This window comes from Mustelus asterias, chromosome 13, assembly GCF_964213995.1.
Source record: "Mustelus asterias chromosome 13, sMusAst1.hap1.1, whole genome shotgun sequence".
Taxonomy (NCBI): domain Eukaryota; kingdom Metazoa; phylum Chordata; class Chondrichthyes; order Carcharhiniformes; family Triakidae; genus Mustelus; species Mustelus asterias.
The window spans coordinates 55,941,820-55,969,090 of NC_135813.1; the positions used below are offsets into that span (position 1 = coordinate 55,941,820).

Sequence of the window (27,271 nt, forward strand, 5' to 3'; positions counted from 1 at the left end):
ATCTCAATTGCAGAATGTTAAACAAGTAACCCAGGATGATAAAATAAAATTAAAGCGAACATTGGGAAAATAAACTGATTTTAGGTATATTCATGGTTGCAGCATAGTAAACAACAGGAGTTTGTTGAACAGGAGAGAAATGTTACAGAGGAAGAAATACAGACTTCATCATAACAGTGCATTCAGACTAGAAAAGGATGAAACTTGCATCTGGCCATTGGAAGGATAGAAGCTGTATATAACAGCAGAGAAAGACGAATATCAAAATGTTCCTCAGGATGCTAGGCGGGAAAAAAATACATGTCTAAAATCACACATCCAAAGTACAACTGAGCTGAAAATAGATGCAGCACACTGAAAGAGTATTCAGGGAAGTGGTGAAAAAAATCAATCCAGAGCTGGGCTGGGAAAGTTTTTGAGGAGGAAAGAGAGTTTGCATATATGAGGGCAAAGCCAAGATGCAAAATAGAGCTGAGGGAAGGTGGAATTCAGAGGAGATCAGAAACTGAAAAGCACAAGATATCCTGCACAGAGTCTGGAGAAGACTGGGGTTCAATTGAAAGAGATATATGATTTTGAATTCAATTTACTGGGGAAGAAGGAGCCAATAGGGTTTGATAATCCAGGTGATGAGAAATCAGGACAAAAAGTGCAGGATTGGATGTGCTGAACTGTTGAGCAAAGTGTCAGAAGTTGAGCCTGACAAAGGAGTGAACGAGGCTTTCAGCAGTTGCAGAATTGATGCAGAAGCAAAAATAGATGACTTGACAAAAATCTGTCCAACTAACAATGGAATCTATTGCACCATAATGGAACTAAATGACGAGCATGTCCAAGCATATTCTCAGCATAGCAAGGTAGAGGAGAGCGTCACAACTGAAACATGTAACCTCATCTGAAGGAAAATAAGATTCATAGTTTCCAACATAAATAGCCGGAAAGCACAAGCGAAGAACATCAATTAATTGCATGCAGTACCAAATATCCTCCCATCATAGAGCTAAGCAAATCATCAGCTGCATGCCCCTGAAACAAAAGTATGTTCATGGGTATCCAATTTAATCTGAAATCTGCGTGTGCCGTAGGTGAATCATTCCTTGATGTGTTTCCCATTAATTTGGTGGTCTACAACTGCCAAATTTTCTCCCCTATTTTGTTCCTTCTTTATAATAAAATGACCTTCTCATCCAACCCATTCTAACGATTTCACTGATCACTCCACGCTGCATTCATTAGATCGCTCACAACCTTCAGGGTAATAGCTGAAATCATGTTCTTCAGTAGAACAATTGAGTTCTTCACTTTCTCTGACTCTCTCAGGCCTTACAGTGCCGCCTTTCACCTTCGATGATGCTGCTCTCATAACCTTCATCTATCAATATTCTCAACATTATCTCTGACCTCAGTGGAGTGCTGTCATTGCTAAAACTGTTCAAGAAATAGCTTCCTGTTTCAAGCTAAATTTCTTCCACAGCTGACTTCATATAGGGCCAAGACTGAAACTTTAATACCGCTTCCATATTTTGCTCAAGCATTTCTGACATTCCCTTCATAATTCTGAACAAGCTAAAACAATTGCACGAAAGGGGTATCAAACAAAATGTTGGCATGGGTGGAAACTGGCAAGACTGCAGAAGTTCCAGTGAGGGAGCAGGAAGAAAAGCCATTGAAGGCGATTCCCTGGCTGTAACTGCACAGTTAACCAGGTGAGGGAGAGATTTAGCCAGCTGATGAATAGAGGAGAGGCAATGGTGGAGGATGGTGTTGTCAGCAATATCAAAGGTTGCAAAAAAAAAAGTGCATCGGGTAAACAATCGCTGTCTTTCACTTCCAGCCCCTAACTTCTCTCCTTTTCCACTGTCACCAGCCCAAACCTTCTTTGTTCTCTGGAACTGGTATCAGAGCTCCCCCCTCTTGTCCTTTCTAAGCCATTAATACATTGCCTTGCACCTTCCCCTCTCTCCTTGCCCCAGTCATTCCTACATCTCCTGACTACACATATTCTTAATATGTTGAGATAAATATTGATCACACTGTCTTCTATTTTCATTTCTCCTTGGAGCTCCTTACCTTTCTGAGTCTCCATTCACCCCAGTGTTTTTTGGATCTCAAGTTTGGCATTAACCAATCACTAGTTGTATACTTCCTCCATTCGATTCTTTTCAACCTTGTTGGTGCACTGGACTATGGGCCTTAGTTTCCGTATGGTCTCAATGTATTCATTACCTTAATCTCACTGCCAACCTGGGCTAACGTGCTGCAAATCCAGAAAACTAACCATGAACTGATTAGCCCACCTCTCTTTACTGTACTTAAAAATCCCACAAAAATCCCTGATGAAATTAATGCTCATCCCTCCTGAAGTTTTCAAATTTAAAAAGTAGTGAAACCACAAGGTCTAATGCCATTTGATCTCAGTGTAGCAGCGACAGTTTTCAGGTATTGCTGAACTAGGATCGACAAAAATCTGCTGAGACAAGTGCACCATTAGTGACATCCCCACTATTCAACCTACCTGCATTGCAAAAAACACAGCCAAATTACGTGAACCAGCACTAATGAGACTGAAGGAGATGGCAATTTGTAAAGTCTCCCTCTTTGAATAGCTGTGCAAGATTTGTTTGAATCAACAAAAATATTTCTACCCTTGTATAAGGCTTGGAAACAGGGGACAGGACAAAATAAAACTACACCCTATCCACAAACAAGCAAACCACTTCCTTAAACTAACAATATACAAAACCATCAAAAAACAAACCTACAAAGAAGAATAGCTAAAACTACTCGATTGTAAAAGATGATCGTACTGTTGCTAAACTCAATAATGCTATTCTTTGAATGTCAAGAATCACATTCTAAATTAATCCTAAACTTCCAACTGGAAAGATCATTCCATCAATTCAAAACGTATTTAAGGTTAGGATCTCTGCAATCCCTTCCCCAAACACTCTTGCACTTGGTGAGTTGGGGCACATGCTAAAAACTGTCAAGAGTGAAGGACAAAGGTATTGGTTCTGCTATCATCTGGGAGTTTGGAGTAGGTCTGAATTCCTCAACAGCAAATGTACACGAAAGGCTATGGATAATTGTATACCAATAAAATAAAAGTCACGGGACCAGGTAGCAAGACACAGAGCATGCACAAGTGGCTAAGGCAGCAACTGCAGCAGTTACAATCTGGATCAACTCAAGTGGTGGATGTAGACATCATCACAAAGCCACCGAGTTGAAGTGACTGCCTGTCGTGCTTTACAGATGAACACACTGTTTGGAGGCCTGGATCAGGGAACCGTTAGCAATGGCCAATGCTGGTGACATTCTGTAAAAGTTTATTCTTCTTATGACAATTCCTGCAATGGCACTGGATGCAGCCAAATTGCACTTCATACAAATAAAAGCAAAGCAGCAGACACTTAAACAAGCCAACAACAATCCAAGCAAGCACCGAGAAAAGTTTAAAGAAACCTGATTGAAAACCCATCATTTTTGAGAAGCTAGATAGCAGCCATATTGCCCATTTCCCTACACACCATCACCCAGTGTTGCGCATTTAGCAGAATTCACCACCTATGATTGCCCCAATTATTAACCACCTCCCAAGTTTGCCGTTATCTATAACAAGAAAAATACCATCAATTGAAGCCTGCTGACGGGGGATTTTACGTTTGACGTAATCGTGGTCAATCGGAGTGGCTGTGTAAGGTGGGGATGTCAGACCTGGACCTGAGGGAAGATTTCCTTGACCTGGCATGGTTCCAACAGAAGAATGGGAATCATCATCATTTGTACAGGACTTCTCCCTAGAGTAGATGGAAGAAGAGAATAAAAAAGTGAGATGATAGTTATCATTCACCATCCAAACAACTTAAATGTTACAATAGGACAGAAGTGTTCTGTTACATGCAGGTCTATGTCAGACAGGCAGGAGACACCATTGGACTCCAGAACAACAGAATATCACTTCCCACCACCAGATGTCCCTGTTGTTACACAATGCAAACAATCTGTTGAACCAGGAAAACCCTTCAAACTTCAACGACTGAACTAAGAACGCTACTTCAACAGGAGCCACAAAATATTAAAATTCCATACAGAAAATCCAAACCAAAATCATCCCACAATAAAAAATACTATGCCTTCAATCAAATTACTTGTTTTTCCAAACATTTTCATCCTCAAACAGCAGCCTATAATATTTGTGTTTTTAGTATCTTGAGGAAGGATGCACCGAAAGCAGAATAATGATGGATTTTGTAACCATTTTTCCCGTTACTCTCAGACCATTTAGCCTTGTGAGCCGTTTCTGCAATTCAATCAGATCATGGCTGATCAGCAAACTAACTCCATATTCCTGCCTTTGCCCCCTATCCCTTTAGATAACAAAAACATATCAATCTTAATTACTAAATTAATTGACAGAGCATTAATTGTCAATTGTCATTTCTGTAAAGAGTTCAAAACATCTACCTCCCTTCACACAAGGAGCTGTTTCCTAATCTCATTCCTGAAAGATTTTAGATGAGCCCTTAGTCCTCGACCCTGGAGCCCCTTAACCTTCAAAGATTTGTGCACAAACACCCCGATCTCTCTGCCCGTGCAACCTTTTACCATTTAGCTTGCATTCTCTCTCCCTTTTCCTACCTAAGCGTATCCACTCTCCCTTTTCTGTGTCGAATTTCATTTTTCCGATTTGTCATTCCACTGCCAGCCTACGTCCTTTTACAGGTTATCTTCCTCACTGTTTACTGCATTTCAAATTTTAAGTCATCTGCAAATTTCAAAATCGTGCCCTGTACCCCAAGTCATCAATGTATACAGCAATCAGCAGGGTCCGAGTACTAAACTCTGAAGAATAGCAATATAACCCTCCACACAATCCGATCCAAAATAAAACAGCCATTCACCATAACTCGGTTTTCTATCCCTCAGCTAGGTTTGTATTCATGCTGTTCCTTTTCTTTTTATCCCAGGCTTCAATTTTTCTAACCAGCCTACTAGATGGCACTTTATCAAATGCCTTTTGAAACTCCGCACACACAACAACAACTGCACTGCCCTCATCCACCCTCTCATCTCATCAAAAACAAGCAATTTAGTCAAACACTATTTTGCCTTTAATAAATCCAGGCTGATTCTATTTTATTACTCCAGTTTGTTCACGTAGCTGTTTATTTTCTCTCAGATTATTGTTTCTATCAGCTTCTCCACCACTGACATGTTATGTTCTTCTGACTGGCCGGGTTTATCATTCTCCCCCTTTCTCTACAAGGATGCAACGTTGGCAGTCCTCCTGTCTTTTGGCACCAACCCAATAGCCAAAGAAGATTGTAGGATTGTGGCCAGTTCCTCTGCAACTTCTACCCTTACTTCCCTCAGCATCTTCCCTTCCAAATCAGCTAGCTTAGTGACTTCAAGTACGGCCAACCTTTTTAGTGCTCCTCATCCAGTATCCAGACAACTTCCTAGTTTACCAAATATTTAGCAAAATTCTCTCAATTTAAAACCTCTGTCCTAACCCCACTAAGCCAAAGCTAAACAGCCCTAGATTCTTTTTTAATTTAGAGGGTATCATTCTACTCACCTTTGAGTGTTTTGATATGCTCCACCATTTGAGAGGTCCAAAACTACCTAAGATTTGTAATGCTCTTTATGTTATATTCTTTTGTCATTGCAACACAAGTTAAACTCCTATTTGCTTTCTCAACAAGAACTTCAGTGGTGGTGTTAGCTAGCAACAACACCACCCTCACACCCTCCCCCAGCTTTCTTCCTTCATCTGTTGCCCTCAGTAGATTCTCCAATATGGTACAAATATGAGTCATTTCCTTAAAACCAAATCCACAAAACTACACTTCTCCAAGAAAAAGGAATGGAGAGGATTTGATTTCCCCAGAATAAAGATAATTCAATTTTCATAGCAAGCTAAAAAAAAAAACCTACAATTCCACAGAACAAACATAAAATTTAACTTATTTGGTTACCCTAAATCAATGGTGCCAGTTCATGCCCTGTACAGCCCAACTCTCCTACTGTTAGAGAACAGCTGATTGTTCAACTCATCATCAACAGTGACAGGAGATGTTCTAGCTGAGGTATAACCAATGATTTAGAAAGGTTTACCATAACCTTCTTCGTTTGAACTCTATGGGTGGAATTTTACCATCCCGCCGGCCACGGGAATTGGAGCGGGTGAGGGGCGGACCATGGAAAGGTCCGTTGACCTCAGGTGGGATTTTACTGTTTCAGGACGAATGAGGCTGTAAAATCCCACCCTTAACATTCAGTAAATTTCAGGAGCTCCAGGGTAAGCTTGAATTCTCTCAATCGTAGACTAAAAGAACAACTTGCATTTATACAGCGTCTTTAACACAGTAAACCGCCCCAAAACATGTAGCAAGATCATTATCTGAAGAAAAGTTAATCCAAGCAAAGGAAGGGATATCAGGGTAAGTAACCAAAAACTTGGTCAAGGCAGTAAATTCAAGGAGCATTGTAAAGGAGGAGAGAGAAGTGGAGAGGCAGAAGGGCAGAGGAAGCTAATTCAAGTCATTTCCATCAATGAAGCAAAAGAAGTGAGGGATAGATGGGAGGTCCGAATTGGAGGAAAGCAGAGTTCTGAGAGAGTTGTAGGGCTGCAAGAGGTTACAGTGATAGGAGCCATGGAGGGATTTGAACACAAGGATAAGATTATTACAATCGAGATGTTTGGGCTCAATGTAGGTCTGTGAGGTCAAAGGTAGTGGGTCCACCAGACTGATTCCTGGGAGGGGAGATTAAGAAAGCTAGATCTATATTTTCCCTAGCATTTAGAGAAAAACTGAAACATATAAACTTCTCAAAGGACTTGACAGATGCTGAAAGGATATTTTCCCTGTTTGGGGAGTCTAAAACTAGGGACCACAATGTCAGAAAAAGGAGTCAGCTATCTCGGTCTAAAGATGAGGAAAAATATCTTTGATCGAAGGGTTGTGAATGCTCAGACAATGAGTACATTCAAGGCAGAAATGGATGGACTTTTGTACAGTAAATGAATCAAGGAATACAATCAGATTGCAGGAAGGCAGAGTTGAGGAAGCCTGATCTTAATGACTGGTGGAGCAGGCTCCGAGGGCGAAAGGCCGACTCCTCCTATTTCTTATGTTTGTATGCTTACATTTCAGGAGCGAGTGAAAAAAAGTAGTTTATGTCAAGTATCAAAGAAAAACAAACCCACAGCATCAGTGTCTCCAACTTCATGCCCACATATAATTCGTCACTATAGCCCTCTTAATTTAATGAAACGTACTTCTCAGTGACTTTAAAGGTACTCTTCTCTTCACCTCTGGCAAAAGGCCCCTGAGCTGCCTCTTTGATGTAGCTGAAGAGCATCTCACAGTCCACAGTCACTTCATCCTTCTCCAGCAGTTTGAGAATCGAGGCATGAAGCCTGAAGTAGACCTGAAAATCAACACATGGTTCAATGAACAGATAACCCGACATCTAAAATAAATCCTCTATCAATATTCACACCAGATTTAGCAATGGTGATCTATGATATACCTGAATTATAACATGTACATCACTCACCCCATTTTTAGAGATGTTATTAAGTTAAATCAGTATGAGGAGGATATTATTAAGCCTGCACTAAAATTTAATTTATACACACTCCAAAACAATTTTAAAAAGGCAGTAATCTCATGATGTGGTCCTTTGACTAGAAGCCAGAAATCTACAATTGTCCTCTAAATTACATCAGGAGCATAAAATATGAAAGAGGAACAGGAATAGGCCATTTTTCCCCTTCAGCCTGTTCCGCAGTTCAACATGGCTTTTCTGATTGTGACCTTATCTGCACTTCCTTGCTGGCTCCCATAATCCTGTTCGTCGAAATTGTTTTCTCTGAAGGATCGGAACCCATGCAGACCTATTCAAGGACATGTATAAATTAAACTCTAGTAATAGTTGAGGTTTCCACGTGTGAGTATGGGCTCAAACATGAGAGAGAAGCGACATGGAAGTTTTAGATTTAACTACTTGAGGGCAAATTGAAACTTAAGAATGATTTGATTGTATTTCTTGTGCTGATCAATAAAAATAGATGGGCACTTTGTTTGGATAATATTTAGTATTTAAGTGTTGCTCTGAAATCAGGGGCACCAAACACACAGGAATGGTTGTTGGAAGTTCCAGGGAATAGATGTTTCAGTAAGAGTAGGGAAGGTGATAAAAGAGGTGGAGTAGCAGCATTGTTAATCAAGGATAGTTTAACGGCTGCAGAAAGGAAGTTCGAGGGGGATCTGCCTACTGAGGTAATATGGGCTGAAATATGTAATATGCAGCTAGAAATAGGAAAGGAGCGGTCACGTTGTTGGGAGTTTTCTATAGGCCCCCAAATAGTAATAGAGATGTGGAGAAGGAAATTGCAAAGCAGATTATGGATAGGTGTGGAGGTCACAGGGTAGTTGTCATGGGTGACTTTAACCCATAAGATGCAAGACTGGGCGGAGAAGTGGCAGATGGACTTCAACCCAGATGAGTGTTTTGGCAGGTCGAATAGGATGAAAGAATATAATATTAAGGGTAAGACGCTTGGCAGTGTGGAAGATCAGAAGGATCTTGGAGTCCGGGTTCATAGGACGCTCAAAGCAGCGTCGCAGGTAGAGGCTGTGGTTAAGAAGGCGTATGGAATACTGGCCTTCATCAATAGAGGAATTGAGTTTAGAAATCGGGAGATAATGCTGCAGCTGTATCGGACCCTGGTCAGACCCCACCTGGAGTACTGTGCCCAGTTCTGGTCGCCTCATTACAGAAAGGATGTGGAAGCCATAGAAAGGGTGCAGAGGAGATTTACAAGGATGTTGCCTGGATTAGGTGGCATGCCTTATGAGGATAGGTTGAGAGAGCTAGGTCTTTTCTCCTTGGAGAAGCGAAGGATGAGAGGTGACCTGATAGAGGTGTATAAGATGTTGAGAGGTATTGATAGAGTGGATTCTCAGAGGCTTTTACCCAGGGCTGAAATGGTTGCCACAAGAGGTCACAGGTTTAGGGTGCTGGGGAGTAGGTACAGAGGAGATGTTAGGGGTAAATTTTTCACTCAGAGGGTGGTTGGTGCGTGGAATCGGCTGCCGGTAGTGGTGGTGGAGTCAGATTCGATAGGGTCTTTTAAGAGACTTTTGGATAAGTTCATGGAAGTTAGTAAGATAGAGGGTTTTCGGTAAGCCTGGTAGGTAGGGACATGTTCGGCGCAACTTGTGGGCCGAAGGGCCTGTTTGTGCTGTAGCTTTTCTATGTTCTATGAAACAAGCTGAGAGGAGGATCGATTTATGGTGGGAGAGTGAAGGTAAGCAACTGGCTAATTTTTAGTTTTTCGCGGGGTTTCTTTTTTGTTAAAAAAAGTTACTCTAAAAGTAAAGCGGAAGTGGGCCGCGGGATGAGCTGGGAAGGGTTTTTTTTAAGCGTGTAAAGTTTAAAAGGCAGGCCACACTATCCAGCGGGCAGCTTCGTTAGCTGGCAGCAGGGTGAACAGGTAGCAGAGTGAGAGCTAAAGGGCTTTGGCTCATCAGCTTAGGCGGAAATGGGCGAGGCAGGTAGGATTATTTCTTAGTTCGTAATAACTTAAACTAGGTAATTGTGATGGAGGGTCATGTGATGTGTTGTTTCTGCATGATGTGGGAGCTGGTGGACCCCACTGTAGTTCCCAGTGAGCATGTCTGCAGTAAGTGTTGGTTGCTTGAGGAACTCCGGCTCAGGGTTGATGAGCTGGAGTCTGAGCTTCAGACACTGTGACATATCAGGGAGGAGGAGAGTTACCTGGACACTGTTTCAGGAGGCAGTAACACCCCTTAGACTAACTAATTCAGGGACAAGAGGGTGTGGCTGCGAGTGAGGCAGGAAGTGTGGGATGTGGGAGTTCGGTGTGGGATGTGGGAGTTCCTGGAGACAACTTGCCTCCCGGAAGTCCATATCTGTGCCAGATGTGTGGAACTGCATCTCCTGAAGGATCGTGTAAGGGAGCTGGAGCTGAGGCTCGATGAACTCAGTTTAGTTAGGGAAAATGAGAGAGTCATAGATAAAAGTTATAGTCAGGTAGTGACACCAGGGTCTCGGAAGGAAGACACGTGGGTCACGGTTAGGAGGGGTAATAGTCAGAAGGGTGATGTGCCAGAAAGCACCCCAGTGGCAGTCTCCCATAAGAGAAAGGGATGGGCAACAGATGGGAGAAGGGAAGGGAGTGAGCAGTCTGTGGAGGGATCCCCTGTGGTTGTCCCCCTCCACAATAGGTATATTGTTTTGGATTCTGTGGAGGGGGATGACCCTCCAGGGGTAAGCCACGAGGACCAGATCGCCTCCACGGGGACAGGCTCAGGGGTCCGGAAGGGAAAGAAGGGGTTTAGGAGAGCGATAGTTGTGGGGGACGCAATAGTTAGAGACACGGACAGGCGCTTCTGTGGGACTGAACGAGAATCCAGGATGGTAGTCTGCCTCCCTGGTGCCGGGGTACTGGATGTCTCCGAGAGGGTAGGAAGCATATTTAAAAAGGAAGGTAGTCAAACGGATGTGATTGTACACATTGGGGGAAATGATGTAGGTAGGAAGAGCAGGGGGGTCATACGAGAGAAATTCAGGGAGTTGGGTGCTAGGCTAAAAAGTAAGACCTCCAGTGTAGCAATCTCTGGACTGCTCCCGGTGCCTAGTGCAAGTGAGGCTCGGAACAGGGAGATTCTACAGTTGAACGCGTGGCTAAAGGACTGGTGCAAGAGGGAGGGTTTTAAATTCATAGATAACTGGGAAATCTTCAAGTCAGGATGGCAACTGTACAGAAAGGATGGGTTACACCTTAACTGGAAGGGAGCAAATATCCTGGCTGGGAGTTTTGCTCGAGTGTTTCGGCAGGATTTAAACTAGTGTGGCAGGGGGGTGGGGAACAAAACAGGAGGTCAGTAAATACTGAGGCTGGGGTCGAGCTGGGGGCCAGGGCAAGGCTAGCTAAGAAGAGGAGCACTCTGGAGGAGGAGGAGGACCTGACTGGGCCTGGAGGTCTGGAGTGCATCTGCTTCAATGCGAGGAGTGTAACGGGTAAAACAGACGAACTTAGGGCCTTAATGCTTGTGCGGAATTTGGATGTGGTTGCGGTGACGGAAACTTGGTTAAAAGAAGGACAGGACTGGCAGCTGAATATTCCGGGGTATCAGTGTTTTAGGCGAGACAGAGGAGGGGCTAAAAAAGGTGGGGGAGTAGCGATATTAGTTAAGGAGCATATTACCGCGGTGCAGAGGGTAGACAACTTAGAGGGGTCATGTACTGAGTCGCTGTGGGTGGAACTCAGAAACAGGAAGGGTGCAGTCACTATGCTGGGGGTGTACTACAGACCACCCAACAGCCCACGGGAAGTGGAGGAAAGGATGTGTCAGGAGATTCTGGATAGGTGCAGAAAACATAGGGTTGTTGTAGTGGGGGACTTTAATTTCCCTGGCACAGACTGGAAAGTGCTTAGAGCTGGGGGACCGGACGGGGAGGAATTTGTAAAATGCGTACTGGAAGGTTCTTTGGAACAGTATGTAGATAGCCCGACTAGAGAGGGGGCTATACTGGACCGAGTTCTGGGAAATGAGCCCGGTCAGGTCGTCAAAGTTTCGGTAGGGGAACATGTGGCAAATAGTGACCACAACTCTGTTAACTTTAGGATAGTAATGGACAAGGATGAGTGCTGTCCTACGGGCAGGGTGCTAAATTGGGGGAAGGCTGACTATAGCCGGATTAGGCAGGAATTGGTGGATGTTGATTGGGAGAGGATGTTCGAGGGTAAGTCCGCGTCTGGCATGTGGGAGTCTTTTAAGGAACTATTGATAAGGCTGCAGGATAGGCATGTGCCTGTAAAAAGGAAAGATAGGAAAGGTAGGATTCGAGAGCCGTGGATAACCAGGGAAATTGAGGATCTGATTAAAATGAAAAGGGAGGCGTACGTTAAGTCCAGGCAACTGAAAACAGATGGAGCTCTGGAGGAATACAGAGAGAGTAGGAAAGATCTCAAACGGGGAGTTAGAAGGGCAAAAAGAGGGCACGAGATGTTCTTGGCAGGCAGGATTAAGGAGAATCCTAAGGCATTCTATTCATACGTTAGGAACAAAAGAGTTGTCAGGGAGAAAATCGGACCTCTCAGGGACAAAGGAGGGGAATTATGCTTAGAACCCAAGGGAATAGGGGAGATCCTAAATGAATACTTTGCATCGGTATTCACGAAGGAGAGGGGCGTGTTAACCGGGAGTGTCTTGGAGGGAGGTGTTGACCCGTTAGAGAAAATCTCCATTACGAGAGAGGAAGTGTTAGGTTTTTTAGGGAACATTAAAACTGACAAAGCCCCAGGGCCTGATGGCATCTATCCTCGACTGCTCAGGGAGACGAGAGAGGAAATTGCTGGGCCTCTGACGGAAATCTTTGTCGCTTCTTTGGACACGGGTGAGGTCCCTGAGGATTGGAGGATAGCGAATGTGGTCCCGTTGTTTAAGAAGGGTAGCAGGGATAACCCAGGAAATTATAGGCCGGTGAGCTTGACGTCCGTGGTAGGGAAGTTGTTGGAGAGGATTCTTAGAGACAGGATGTATGTGCATTTAGAACGGAACAATCTCATTAATGACAGACAGCATGGTTTTGTAAGAGGGAGGTCGTGCCTTACAAATTTGGTGGAGTTTTTTGAGGAAGTGACAAAAACGGTTGATGAAGGAAGGGCCGTGGATGTCGTCTATATGGATTTCAGTAAGGCATTTGACAAAGTCCCACATGGCAGGTTGGTTAAGAAGGTTAAGGCTCATGGGATACAAGGAGAAGTGGCTCGATGGGTGGAGAACTGGCTTGGCCATAGGAGACAGAGGGTAGTGGTCGAAGGGTCTTTTTCCGGCTGGAGGTCTGTGACCAGTGGTGTTCCGCAGGGCTCTGTACTGGGACCTCTGCTATTTGTGATATATATAAATGATTTGGAAGAAGGTGTAACTGGTGTAATCAGCAAGTTTGCGGATGACACAAAGATGGCTGGAATTGCGGATAGCGAAGAGCATTGTCGGGCAATACAGCAGGATATAGATAGGCTGGAAAATTGGGCGGAGAGGTGGCAGATGGAATTTAATCCGGATAAATGCGAAGTGATGCATTTTGGAAGAAATAATGTAGGGAGGAGTTATGCAATAAATGGCAGAGTCATCAGGAGTATAGAAACACAGAGGGACCTAGGTGTGCAAGTCCACAAATCCTTGAAGGTGGCAACACAGGTGGAGAAGGTGGTGAAGAAGGCATATGGTATGCTTGCCTTTATAGGACGGGGTATAGAGTATAAAAGCTGGAGTCTGATGATGCAGCTGTATAGAACGCTGGTTAGGCCGCATTTGGAGTACTGCGTCCAGTTCTGGTCGCCGCACTACCAGAAGGACGTGGAGGCATTGGAGAGAGTGCAGAGAAGGTTTACCAGGATGTTGCCTGGTATGGAGGGTCTTAGCTATGAGGAGAGATTGGGTAGACTGGGGTTGTTCTCCTTGGAAAGACGGAGAATGAGGGGAGATCTAATAGAGGTATACAAGATTATGAAGGGTATAGATAGGGTGAACAGTGGGAAGCTTTTTCCCAGGTCGGAGGTGACGATCACGAGGGGTCACGGGCTCAAGCTGAGAGGGGCGAAGTATAACTCAGACATCAGAGGGACGTTTTTTACACAGAGGGTGGTGGGGGCCTGGAATGCGCTGCCAAGTAGGGTGGTGGAGGCAGGCACGCTGACATCGTTTAAGACTTACCTGGATAGTCACATGAGCAGCCTGGGAATGGAGGGATACAAACGATTGGTCTAGTTGGACCAAGGAGCGGCACAGGCTTGGAGGGCCGAAGGCCTGTTTCCTGTGCTGTACTGTTCTTTGTTCTTTGTTCTTTGAAGGGGGAGAGGTTTAACACAGATATCAGAAGGACATATTTCACACAGAGGGTCGTGGGGGCCTGGAATGTGTTGCCGGGCAAGGTGGTGGAGGCGGACACACTGGGAACGTTTAAGACTTATCTAGACAGCTATATGACCGGAGTGGGAATGGAGGGATACAAAAGAGTGGTCTAGTTTGGACCAGGGAGCGGCGCGGGCTAATTGTTCCTTGTTTCTCGTTTCAAGGCTTCATTCTATGATCATCTTGCTGGTGCCAGTACAGAGCGAGACTGCGGATAGTTGGGAACCTGTCTCGGGGGCAGGGAATTCATATGGTGTTCATGGAAGTGGAAATGACTAGGGTTGGGAAGCATTTTCCGATCAGGGCCATTGTGATCTCCTGGACTCGTTTCGATCGCCTCAGGGGGTCGGAGAGGAATTTCCCAGATTTTTTTTTTCCCCATATTGGCCCTGGGGTTTTTCACTCTGGGTTTTCGCCTCTCCCTGGGGATCACATGGTCTGGAATAGGGGGGTGGGGGTGAGTTAATAGGTTGTAATGAACAAAGCATCGTAGCTGTGAGGGACAGCTCGGTGGATAGGATATTGGTATGTAGATAGGCTGGAAAATTGGGCGGGGATCCTGGATTCAGGATTCAATCCTGGACCGGGGAGCGGCGCGGGCTTGGAGGGCCGAAGGGCCTGTTCCTGTGCTGTATTGTTCTTTGTTCTTTGAAGTGGGATCCAGAAGGTAGAGTTGCAAGAGCCTCAGTCCCTGAATCTGTACAACAGGTTTGAAATTCTTGCTCCCAGTGTGGACGGGAACGGGGACTGCAGGGAGGATGAGCAAACTGCCCACGGCACCGTGGTACAGGGAGCCGTTCAGGTGGAGGAAGAAAAAAGAAATGTAGTGGTAATTGGGGACAGTGTAGTTAGAGGTATTGACACTGTTCTCTGTGACCAGGATCGAGAATCCCGAAGGTTGTGTTGCCTGCCTGGTGCTCAGGTCCAGGATATCCCATCTGGACTGCAGAGGAACTTGGAGTGGGAGGGTAAGAATCCAGTTGTAGTGGTCCACGTAGGTGCCAACGACATAGGCAGAACAGGAACAGAGGTTCTGCAGAGGGAGTATGAAAAGCTAGGAGCCAAATTAAAAAGCAGAACCAACAAAGTGGTAATCTCTGGACTACTACCTGAGCCACAAGCGAATTGGCGCAGGGTCAATAAGATTAAGGAGGTAAATGCGTGGCTCAAAGATTGGTGTGGGAGGAATGGGTTTGAATTCATGGGACATTGGCGCCAGTATTGGGGAAGATAGGACCTGTTCAGATGGGATGGTCTTCGTCTGAATCGTGCTGGGACCAGAGTCCTGGCGAATTGTATAGCCAGGGCTGTAAATAGGGCTTTAAACTAAATAGTGAGGGGGAGGGTTCAGGGGTATGGGGAATTACAAAATCAAAGGTAAAGGAGAGGGTACGAGTGCAGGTTAATGATGAGGATATTCATCTAGTTAAAGGAGTCAAGGGCTCAGGCAGAGTAAAAAAGGTGACAAACACAAGAAGGGAGGTGGTCAACGCAGTGCAAGGAGATGGTCTGGGGAAGGATAACCAGTTTGCGACAGGTAGGGACAGAGCGTGCAATCAAAAGAATGCACTAACAAATCGGGTCCATATAAAGGCTAGCATAAAGACACTTTACCTGAATGCACGTAGCATTCGAAACAAAGTGAATGAGTTGATGGCACAAATCAGTACAAATGGGTATGATCTAGTGGCCATTACAGAAACGTGGTGCAGGGTGACCAGGACTGGGAACTGAATATCCAGGGGCATCAGACATTTCGGAAGGATAGACAGGAAGGAAAAGGAGGTGGGGGTAGCTCTGTTAATTAAAGATAACATCAGGGCGGTAGTGAGAGACGATATAGGCTCTAAGGAGCATAATGTGGAATCGTTGTGGGTGGAGATGAGGAATAGTAAGGGGAGAAAGTCACTGGTGGGCATGGTCTATAGGCCCCCAAATAATAACTTTGAGGTGGTCGGGCTATAAACAAGCAAATAATGGATGCGTGCAAAAACGGAACAGCAATAATCATGGGGGATTTTAACCTGCATATTGATTGGTTGACTCAAGTCGGACGCGGTGGACTTGAGGAAGAGTTCTTAGAATGCTGTCGGGATAGTTTCCTCGAACAGTATGTTACAGAACCTATGAGGGAGCGAGTTATCTTGGATCTGGTCCTGTGTAATGAGACAGGTAAAATTAATGATCTTCTTGTGAGGGATCCTCTTGGAATGAGTGATCATAATATGGTTGAATTTCTAATACAAATGGAGGGTGAGAAAGTAGGGTCCCAAACCAGTGTCCTCTGCTTGAACAGAGGGGAGTACAATAGGATGAGGGCAGAATTGGCTAATGTAGACTGGGAGCGCAGACTAGTTGGTAGGACAGCTGAGCAACAGTGGCGGATTTTTAAGGAGATTTTTCTCAGTACTCAGCAAAAATATATTCCTGTGATAAAGGAGGAATGTAAGAAAAGGGATAACCAGCTGTGGATAACTAAGGAAATAAAGGAGAGTATTAAATTAAAAACCGATGCGTACAGAGTGGCCAAAACTAGTGGGGAATTAGAAGATTGGGAAAGCTTTAAAAAACAACAAAGAACTACTAAGAAAGCGATAAAGAAAGGAAAGATAGATTGTGAAACTAAACTAGCACAAAATATAAAAACTGATAGTAAGAGTTTTTACAAATATAAAAACGAAAAGAGTGGCTAAAGTAAATGTTGGACCCTTAGAAAACGAGAAGGGGGATTTAATAATGGGAAACGAGGAAATGGCCGAGGCCTTAAACAAGTTTTTTGTGTCGGTCTTCACGGTAGAGGACACAAATAGCTTACCGAAAATTGACGGTCGTGGGACTGTAGGGGGTGAGGTTCTTAAAACGATTACTATTACTAAAGAGGTAGTGCTTGGTAGGCTAATGGGACTAAAGGTAGACAAGTCCCCGGGCCCGGATGGAATGCATCCCAGGGTACTGAAAGAAATGGCAGAAGTAATAGCAGATGCGTTGGTTGTAATTTATCAAAATTCACTGGACTCTGGGGAAGTGCCGGCTGATTGGAAAACAGCTAATGTGACGCCACTGTTTAAAAAACGAGGTAGACAAAAGGCGGGTAACTACAGGCCGGTTAGCTTAACGTCCGTAGTTGGGAAATTGCTGGAATCCATCATTAAAGAAGAAATAACAGGACACCTGGAAAAAAATGGTTCAATCAAGCAGACGCAGCCTGGATTCATGAAGGGAAAGTCGTGTTTGACGAATTTACTGGATTTTTATGAAGATGTAACGAGTGTGGTTGACAGAGGGGAACCGGTGGATGTGGTGTTTTTGGATTTCCAGAAGGCGTTCGATAAGGTGCCTCACAAAAGGTTGCTGCAGAAGATTAAGGTACACGGAGTTGGGGGTAAAGTGTTAGCGTGGATTGGGGATTGGCTATCTAACAGGAAGCAGAGAGTTGGAATAAATGGGTGTTTTTCTGGTTGGCAGTTGGTGACTAGTGGCGTGCCGCAGGGATCGGTGCTGGGGCCTCAACTGTTTACCATTTACATAGACGATCTGGAGGAGGGGACCGAGTGTAGGGTAACAAAGTTTGCGGATGACACAAAGATGAGTGGGAAAGCGAATTGCGTGGAGGATGCGGAAAGTCTGCAGAGAGATTTGGATAGGCTAAGTGAGTGGGCGAGGATCTGGCAGATGGAGTATAACGTTGACAAGTGTGAGGTTATCCACTCTGGAAGGAATAATAGTAAAATGGACTATTATTTAAATGGTGAAAAATTACAACATGCTACTGTGCAGAGGGACCTGGGGGTCCTTGTGCATGAATCGCAAAAACTCAGTTTGCAGGTGCAGCAGGTGATCAAGAAGGCAAATGGAATGTTGGCCTTTATCGCGAAGGGGATGGGGTATAAAAGCAGGGAGGTCTTGCTGCAATTGTACAAGGTACTGGTGAGGCCGCAACTAGAGTTGTATGTGCAATTTTGGTCCCCTTATTTGAGGAAGGATATACTGGCCTTGGAGGGAGTACAGAGAAGGTTCACCAGGTTGATACCGGAGATGAGGGGGTTAGCTTATGAGGAGAGATTGAGTAGATTGGGCCTGTACTCGTTGGAGTTTAGAAGGCTGAGGGGAGATCTCATAGAGACATATAAGATAATGAAGGGGCTAGACAGGGTAGAGGCAGAGAGATTCTTTCCACTTAAAAAGGAAACAAGAACTAGAGGACACAGCCTCAAAATAAGGGGAGTCAGTTTACAACAGAGTTGAGGAGGAACTACTTCTCTCAGAGGGTAGTGAATCTCTGGAAATCTCCGCCCATTGAAGCAGTGGAGGCTACCTCGTTAAACATGTTTAAGTTACAGGTAGATAGATTTCTGATCAATGAGGGAATTAAGGGCTATGGGGAGCGGGCGGGTAAGTGGAACTAAACCACTATCAGATCAGCCATGATCTTATTGAATGGCGGGGCAGGCTCGAGGGGCTAGATGGCCTACTCCTGCTCCTATTTCTTATGTTCTTATCCCAGGCTCCCTTATAGATCAAAGATCTGTCTCAGTCTGGCTACAATGTATTTACCTATTTGTACTAGTTTTCCGCAGGGTGCATTTGACTAGCAGCCTGAATATTTAAGTTAGAAATACATTTTGTCTCAAATATATGTAATACAAGCTATTTTGCTATATTACTGGATAAGAAACCAGTCTAAGGATTGGAGCCAAAGTTTAACAATGAAAAAAACTACTCAAGCACTCCCTGAAGAAAAGCAGTATAAACAGTCAAATACAGTCATTGCAGTCACTTCGAAACTCTAAAGGTCAATTGCAATGTAATTTCTGTTACTTGGGCACAAGATCTCACCTTGAAATTACTGTTTATTTTTTAAAATGGCTTATCTGTAAAAAAGTGTGGTGATTACAGCATGATGGTGAACAACTACACACATCTGAAGTCTATCGATTTTTGTAAATTTTGGAATCAATTCAAGTTCTGGCATTCTTCCACAATTACTGAACCAATAAAGAAATCAGTAATAATAAGGCCACTAAATACAATGCGAAATGTCCCTCATCCTGCAACACGTATTGGGCAGAGGGACAAAGGTAATAAATGGGGCTAAGAATTACTTCAGAGTTGAAACAGTGATGATTTCTGATTAATACATTGAGAATGAAATCTCAACCTCTTTTGTTTTCGTGTCCAATCACACTATATTCTTTGATCCATTGTCCAAGAGCTCAAGTAAAAGGGTATGAAAATGCAAAGGATTGCCAAAGTCATAGCAACTAAAGGGCGACCAGAACACACACTTCCAGATGTGTTGGTCCCGAAAGATGTTTTCAAAAGAATTTAGCTTATCTATTGAGAGCAGGCAAATATTCATAATTAAAAGTACAATACTGCAAACGCTTGATATCTGAAATAAAAACAGGACATGCTGGATTAACTCAGCAGGTCTGGCAGCATCTGTGGAGAGAGAAACAGAATTAATGTTTCAATGGACTCGAAACATGAACTGTGTTTCTCTCTCCACAGATGTTGCCAGGCCTGCTGAGTTAATCCAGCATTTTGTTTCTTTTTATATATCTTTTTATATAAAATAGATCAGGCAAACATTCATGTTCTGCTGAATTTTGCAGACTTCAATTTCAAGCCAGATAATTTTACATCCAACTACATCTGCTGTAGGGCTAAGAATATCCGTACACTTAAACACCTTTTTTTTAAGCCACAGAAGATATTCAAGCACTCAGAGCCTATGGATCTTGGTTGCATGCCATTTGGTTCAGTACCTCTAGAGCCTCCATAGCCAGATCTGGTGGATTGTGGTAATGGATCTTCCGTGGATAATGTGCTGCATCCTCATGAAGATTATGTGCTGCCTGGACAAAAAGCATAAACCTGCATTTAGAGAATGTTTTTCATGAACTCAGGGTGTCCTGAATTTGCTTTGTAGAGAAATGTACTTGAAAGCATCGTCAATTTTATGAAGTAGAGAAACATGGCTTCCAACACACTCCATCTGACAAAGGGGCAGCGCTCCGAAAGCTTATGGTATTTGCTACCAAATAAACCTGTTGGACTTTAACCTGGTGTTGTGAGACTTCTTACTGTTCCAACATACATACAGCAAGGCTTCATAAAGGGCAATGCAATAAATGATGAGGTAATCTGCTGCGATTGATGGAAGAATACATTTTGGCCCAGACACCAGAAAGAGATCCCCCACACTTCTTTGAATAACGCCATGGGATTTTTCACCTTCAGTTTAAAGCTTCTGAAAGATGGTACCTCTGGGCGACATGGTGGCACAGTGGTTAACACTGCTGTCTCACAGTGCTAGGGGCCCGGGTACAATTCCAGCCTCGGGTAACTGTTTGTGTGGAGTTTGCATGTTCTACTTGTGTCTGCGCGAGTTTCCATCAGGTGCTCCGGTTTCCTCTCACATTCTAAAGATATGCAGGTTAGATGGATTGGCCATGTCACATGGCCCCTTAGTGTCCCAAGATGTCTAGGTTAGAGGGATTAGCAAGGTAAATGTGTGGAGTTAAGGGAATGGGGCAGGGTAAGATGCTCTATTGAAGAGTCGGTGCAAACTCGATGGGTCAAATGGTCTCCTTCTGCACTGTAGAGATTCTATGATTCTATGACAGTACAGCAGTCCCTCGATACAGCAAGGGAGTGTTAGCCGAGCTTATGTGCTTCAGTCTCTGGAATGAGATTTGAACTCACAATGTTTAAACTTAGATTGCCACAACTGAGCCAAGAAAACAACAGAGCGCAACTTCTCTCATCACTGCAGAGGGTAAATAAAAAGCTTCATTATTAGGAACACACATCATCCTGACTTGGAAATATAATCAATGTTTCCTCAGTGTTGCTGTGTCAAAATCCTAAAACTCCCTCCTGTCATTGATCTGCCCTGTAACAGCAGTAACAAGAATTTAACAAGGCATAATAAAATGCAACAGGAAGGTATCTGCCTAACAACAGTAATAGCCAGCATTCAAAAGATGTGATTTTTCCAGTAACTAGATTAGCAGGCATCTAGACAGAGCCAGGTGTAAATCACCCTATTAGTAGGAAACAACTTACCGAGAGAAATCAGGGGACGTGTACTCACGTTAATTTCTAAAGTCAAGGAATTTGAGAGATGCAGACAGCCAAACTTACAGAGTGAAGAATCAAAGAGGAAAATTGGTATCATTGCCAGCACCCTCAGACACAAGCGGGCCAGTTTATATCTAGCAGCCAAGAGGGGAGTTTGCATCTAACAGGTGGAATGGTAAAATGTGGAAAACTGACAGCACATCAGGGAGCTGGCTCCAACCCAGTAACTTCCAAATTTACCCGTAGTGCATTAGAATGTGTACGAACAAGCCCATCAGGAGCAGGCTATCAATTTCAATACATTAAAACAGTCAATTACAGCAATATTAACATGGAATTTGCAATTTAATTTGGCCTCTGTGGGTTTCCTCGGCTTCCTGAATACAGGCCAGTGAAAACAAGGCAAGAACACAACAGCAATTGAGTTGAAGTCATGACAGACGCATATTCCAATAATTACTGAAACTTTGCAGCTGCTTTCTTGCCTGTTGATGTAAAGGCTTTGTTCACAGTACCCATGCTGAGAGATAACTCTGACAACTCTGAAAGTTTGTATATCTGAACTGAACGTTTGGAGCTCTGATCTGTCAGATATAATTGTGCTGCTTTGCCAGAGCGATTTTAGACCTTAGATGAGGTTCAAGATAATCAGTCTCGACAGAAGCACCAGCAGGAGCAGGGGCAGCTTACCTTTATAGTCCTGCAGCTCCAGAGAAAAGAGGGGAATCAGCAGAAAGGTGCAGCCTGCAGGCCATACCCAGTACACAGGGTTTTTATGATGTAGAGATGCCAGCGTTGGACTAGGATGGGCACAGTAAATCGTCTCACAACACCAGGTTAAAGTCCAAAGGTTTATTTGGAATCACGAGCTTTTGGAGCATTACCCTTTCATCAGATGAGTGATGAAGGAACAGCGCTCTGAAAGCTCGTAATTCCAAATAAGTCTGTTGGACTTTAACTTGGTGTTGTGAGACTTCTTACAGGGTTTTTAGGCAGAGGATAAACTTCCTTCAACATATTGGAATACCAGTGTGGTCTCAAGTGGCTTAAAGTCTTGCATCAATTGGTAGCAGAAATTGGGACATAACCTTACGTCCAAGAGGACCTGGTGGCTTTGCGCTACCAGTCAACATCAGTCATCTACAGCTTCTTTGCCTCTGTATCATTGTAGGGCTCTGCAACAGACATTTGCAGGATCTCTCAGTCAGTAACCCACAAATGCACAAGACAGTTAACTGATGGCTTGTCAACTTTTCCTCGTTCTAGGATTTTGACCCAGCAATAGTGAAGGAACATTGATGATACTTCCAAGTCAGGATAGTGTGTGTTCTTAACACTGAAGCTTTTCATCCATTCTCTGCTTGTGTCTGCATCCCTGATTGGATTCCCACAGAAACCAGTAACTGCCACCATCAACTGCGTGCATATGGTGATTAAGTCACCTAATTTCAGATTTATTAAAATAAGCAAAATACTGCACGTGCTGGAATCTGAAACAAGAACAGAGGACGCCAGAAAAACCCAGCAGGTCTTATAGTATTCTCAACCGTTTAATATTCCCTTCCTCCTATTGAGGTGACTGCCTGAAGGAAGCCTTTTCCCAATTAAAGTTAAGGACATGTACAGAAACAGAAAGAATATTCTATTGGAGAGGCATGTCTGAAGAAATTAGATTACAAGATCAAATCCATTTAATAGTTATCTTTGATAACATGACATATAGGTTTCTATAGCTCTGACAACAGAGAGTAAAGAGGAGTAAGCACCACATTAGAGCTTGGCATCTACCAGACAATATTTCGTCAGGATGCTTGAGCAAGTGCTATGAAGCATTTTGCAATTTTGTAATTGAATCCTAAGAAAGGTTAGTCTGTCTTCGAGACACCAGATTGTCCAGATTCAATTGATGCATTAGAACAGCCTCTTAAATGAGCACATCAGGACATCAAAAACATGCTCCCCCACTTTTAATAGACAAGGGCAGTGGAGAAGATGAGCCGAATGAGAACTCAGAAACAGGGTCAGTCATTAGTCAAAGTGATGCCATTATCATGACTTTACAGATTTTACTTTGGAGGTCATTAGATAGAGTAAGACAAGCTTCCTTTGATGCCAGGTATTCTAACTATTACACACGAAATGAATAGAGACCAAGATCCATACTGACCTGATTGTAATGTTCCAAGTATTCCTTTGGTGGTTGTTTCTGCTTTTCTGCTATTTTGCCCAACATGTAGTGAATGAGCCACTCCTCCTCATCACCATCTCCTTCACAATGTGTCGCTGATAGAAAACACTGCTTGGCTGTCTCAAGCATGCTGTCCCTTCGCTCTTCCATCTGTGACACATAACAACGACAGTGAACGTCACAAATCAAACATTTTAAATTGCCTCACTGACCTTAAATAGCAAGATCCCAACTCCCCATTCTTCAGCCGTAAGGATATTAAGTATATTTCCACACTGAACGAGAAGACACACGATGTATTCATTCATTCATCTTCACGAACCTAGTTACAAATCACTGCCGATCGGAGGCTGAGCTCTATATAACCTACCTTCCCCCTCGGCCCCATAATAAATCAGACCTGACACGGGATGTAACAGAACAAGTACTGAAAAGGAAGCTTCTGCAGCATCACATACTGATTTTAAATTATGGTCAAAGAGCCCACACCCCTGTGATTCAAGCCAAAACTAACTTGGTACAGCCTGCCAAAAGTCTTGCAATCCACAATTTCTACTGTGCTAAGTTCCATATCACATTATGTCACCATTATGGGAATATCATGTCAGGAAAAATCACTACTGTTAACAATATTTTATGTAGCACCATACCACAATTTTCACAAAGTGTTTCCCATGTAATGAATGACCCTGAAAGTTCAGTGAATGTTCACTTATCTAATAGGCTCCTAAGGGGGTAGGATCAGCAACACTTCTTCTACAGATCCAGATACAGAAAGCTCAGTATCAGCTGTCTGATTCAGAATATTGTAATAGTGAAGAAAGAAACCTCCCTCCGAAAGAAGAGTACTTGCAACAAATCCTTTAAGGCATTCATAACAAAGCAATCAACCCATTATGTATTACAAAATACCGGACAGTTGTTTAGACAACAACTATGTCTAAACATGATAGCTGAATTGTAGTCCTGTAATTCACTGACAACTTTCAGGTAACCTTTATTTAAACAGCAAGGTTTACTGCACACCACATACACCACATGGACTACAGCCGTTCAAGAAAGCAGCTCACTACCACCTTCGCCCAAGGGAAATTAGGGATGGGAAATAAATGCTAGCCGAGTGAGCAAAGGTCATATCACTTGAATGAATGAAGAAATAACTTTTCGCCAGCGAACTACACTTTTACTCATGATTCATGACCTTCTCACTGAAAATGAAACAGATAAAATTTGAATAAAAAGCACACAAGTGAACACAACATGTTGGTCAGCATTTGCAAGGGGAGCAGACCAGTTATGCTTTGGCTGTGGATCTTCCAGGACTGAAAAAGAGGACAGATATATTAATACAATCAGCAAAAAGGGATTTTTAAGATATATTTATATATTATACATGAGTGAAAGGATGCAATTTTTAACCTCAATTTTGGCCATTTGATCTGAAAAGCTACAGAGACCTCTTCTAGAGGGCAAAGTGGGGACAGCAGAAAGGGTTCTACCTAGGTGTAGTTGGACGACAGATGTCATAGTGCAGTTGCAGATGGGCTACAGTGGATATGTGAGGATGGCATTAGACAGAATGAGCATAACATACTATGAGAACAGATCGCCTGGTAGGAGTAGCTAAAAGCAGCAGTCTTAAGTTACTGACCAACGGGAGATGGTGGCATAGTGTTCTTGTCACTGGACTAGTAATCTAGAGACACAGGGTAATGCTCTGGAAACCCAGGTTCAAATCCCAACACAGCAATGATGACATTTGAGTTCAATAAAAAAATTCTGGAATTAAAAGCCCAGTGATGACCATGAAACCATTGTTTTTATAAAGACCCATCTGATTTATTAATGTCCTTTAGGAAAGGAAATCTGCCGTCCTTACCTGATCTGACCACATCTGATTGGCTTTTCAGGGGGAATTTAAAAGTAACTCAGTTGTATCAAACTGCTAGAAAGTCAAGGAGAAATGAAACTGGATAGACCCTCCAGCTTCGACCCTGGGGACTTGTGCTAAAATTGGGAGAGCTGTCTCACAGACGAGTCAAGCAACAACCTGACGCCTGACCACCACCCCCGCCCCCCCATCCCCCAACCTCTCAACTGATGAATCAGTACTCCATGTTGTATATCTCTTGGAGGAAGTACTGAGGGCAGAAAGGGTGCAGAATATACTCTGGCTGGGGACTTCAAGGTCCAACACCAAAGTGGCTCAGTAGTGCCTCTACAGACCAAACAGGCTGTAGGATCTTGCTATTTCCTTAGGAAATAGCTGCTAACTTGAGTCTGTGGCAGGTGGTAAGGAAACCAATGAGAAGGACCTCACCCTCACCAATCTGTCTGCTGCAGACGCATCTGTCCATGACAGTATCTGTAAGAGTGGCCACCACAGAGCCCTTGTGGAGACTATCTTCATACTGAGGATAGCTTTCATTGTGTTGTGTGGCACTACCACGGAGCTAAATGGGATAGACTTCGAGCAGGTTTAGCAACTCAAGACTAGGAAACTATGAGACACTGTGGGCCATCAGCAGCAGCAGAATTGTACTCAACCACAATCTGTAACCTCATGGCCCAGATATCTCTACCAGTTTCAACAAGCCAGGGATCAACCCTGGTTCAATGAAGAGTGCAGGACGGCATACCAGGAGCAGCATCAGGCATACATAACAATGAGATATCAACCTGGTTAAGCTGCGTGCATGCAAAACATTGGAAACAGCCAGGGATAGACAGAGTTAAGCGATTTAATGGATCAGATCAAAGCTCTGCAGTCCTGCCACATCCAGTTGTGAATGGTGGTGGAGAATTAAACAACTCAGAAGAGTTGTGGAGAAGGCTCCACAAATATCCCGATCCTCAATGATGGGGGAATCCATTACAAAAGATAAGGCTCAAGCATTCGCAACCATCTTCAGCCAAAGGTGTTGAGTGGATGAGGGCGGCACGGTAGCACAGTGGTTAGCACTGCTGCTTCACAGCTCCAGGGACCTGGGTTCGATTCCCGGCTTGGGTCACTGTCTGTGTGGAGTTTGCACATTCTCCTCATGTCTGCGTGGGTTTCCTCCGGGTGCTCCGGTTTCCTCCCACAGTCCAAAGATGTGCGGGTTAGGTTGACTGGCCATGGTAAAATTGCCCCTTAGTGTCCTGGGATGCGTAGATTAGAGGGATTAGCGGGTAAAATATGTAGGGATATGGGGGTAGGGCCTGGGTGGGATTGTGGTCGGTGCAGACTCGATGGGCCGAATGGCCTCTTTCTGTACTGTAGGGTTTCTATGATTTCTATGATTCATCTCGGCCTCCTCCGGAGGTCCCCAGCATCACAGATGCCAGTCTTCTACCAATGCGATTCAGTCCATGTGATCTCAAGAAACAGCTGAAGGCACTGGACATTGCAAAGGCTATGAGCCTTGACAATATTCGAGAAGACTTGTGCTCCAGAAATTAAAACCACTGCCAAGCTGTTCCAGTATAGCTACAAGACTGGCATCTATCCAGGATTGTGAAAAATTGTCCAGGTATAACTTGCACACATACAGGACAAACCAATCCAGCCAAATACAGCGACATCAGTCTACTGCCGATCATCAGTGAAGTGATGGAAGAGGTCATCAACAGTGCTATCAAGTGGCACTTGCTTAGCAATAACCTGCTCATTGATGCTCAGTTTGGGTTCAGCCAGGGTCACTCAGGTCCTGACCTTAGTTCAAACATAAACAAAAGAGCTGAATGCCAGAGGTGAGGTGCTAGTGACTGCCCTTGACGTCAAAGCAGTAATTGACAGAGTGTGACATCAAGGAGGATTGTAAGATGCAGTAGCAGAACACTTTAATGAACGCCCATGGTAAAAGTTGTCTGTCAAACAGCCTCAGAGTTTGCACAGTTATACAGCCATATCTTTTGTGAAATAGAGGCACCCAAGAAATAGCTGGGAATGCTATTTGTGGAGCAAAGGTTTAATTGGAGGTACATTCGGACTCGCCTGTCCAACAGACGTGGGCATGCTAGGTTAAGAGGTTAGACACATACTCACTTTAAATGACTG

At 43.9% G+C, this 27,271-nt stretch overlaps 1 protein-coding gene across 2 annotated transcripts in view; it reads right to left on the bottom strand.

The window, feature by feature from the left end:
• The window catches only part of cabin1 (calcineurin binding protein 1), a 524,701-nt gene that overhangs the window by 406,832 nt on the left and 90,598 nt on the right, over positions 1 to 27,271 (bottom strand). For both annotated transcript variants that reach the window (XM_078226800.1, XM_078226799.1), the window contains 4 exons: positions 23,212 to 23,382; positions 19,727 to 19,816; positions 7,286 to 7,437; positions 3,631 to 3,800 (listed from right to left, as the gene is read on the bottom strand). In XM_078226800.1, the coding sequence (XP_078082926.1) occupies positions 3,631 to 3,800; positions 7,286 to 7,437; positions 19,727 to 19,816; positions 23,212 to 23,382 (583 nt within the window). The remainder of the gene's footprint in view (positions 1 to 3,630; positions 3,801 to 7,285; positions 7,438 to 19,726; positions 19,817 to 23,211; positions 23,383 to 27,271) is intronic.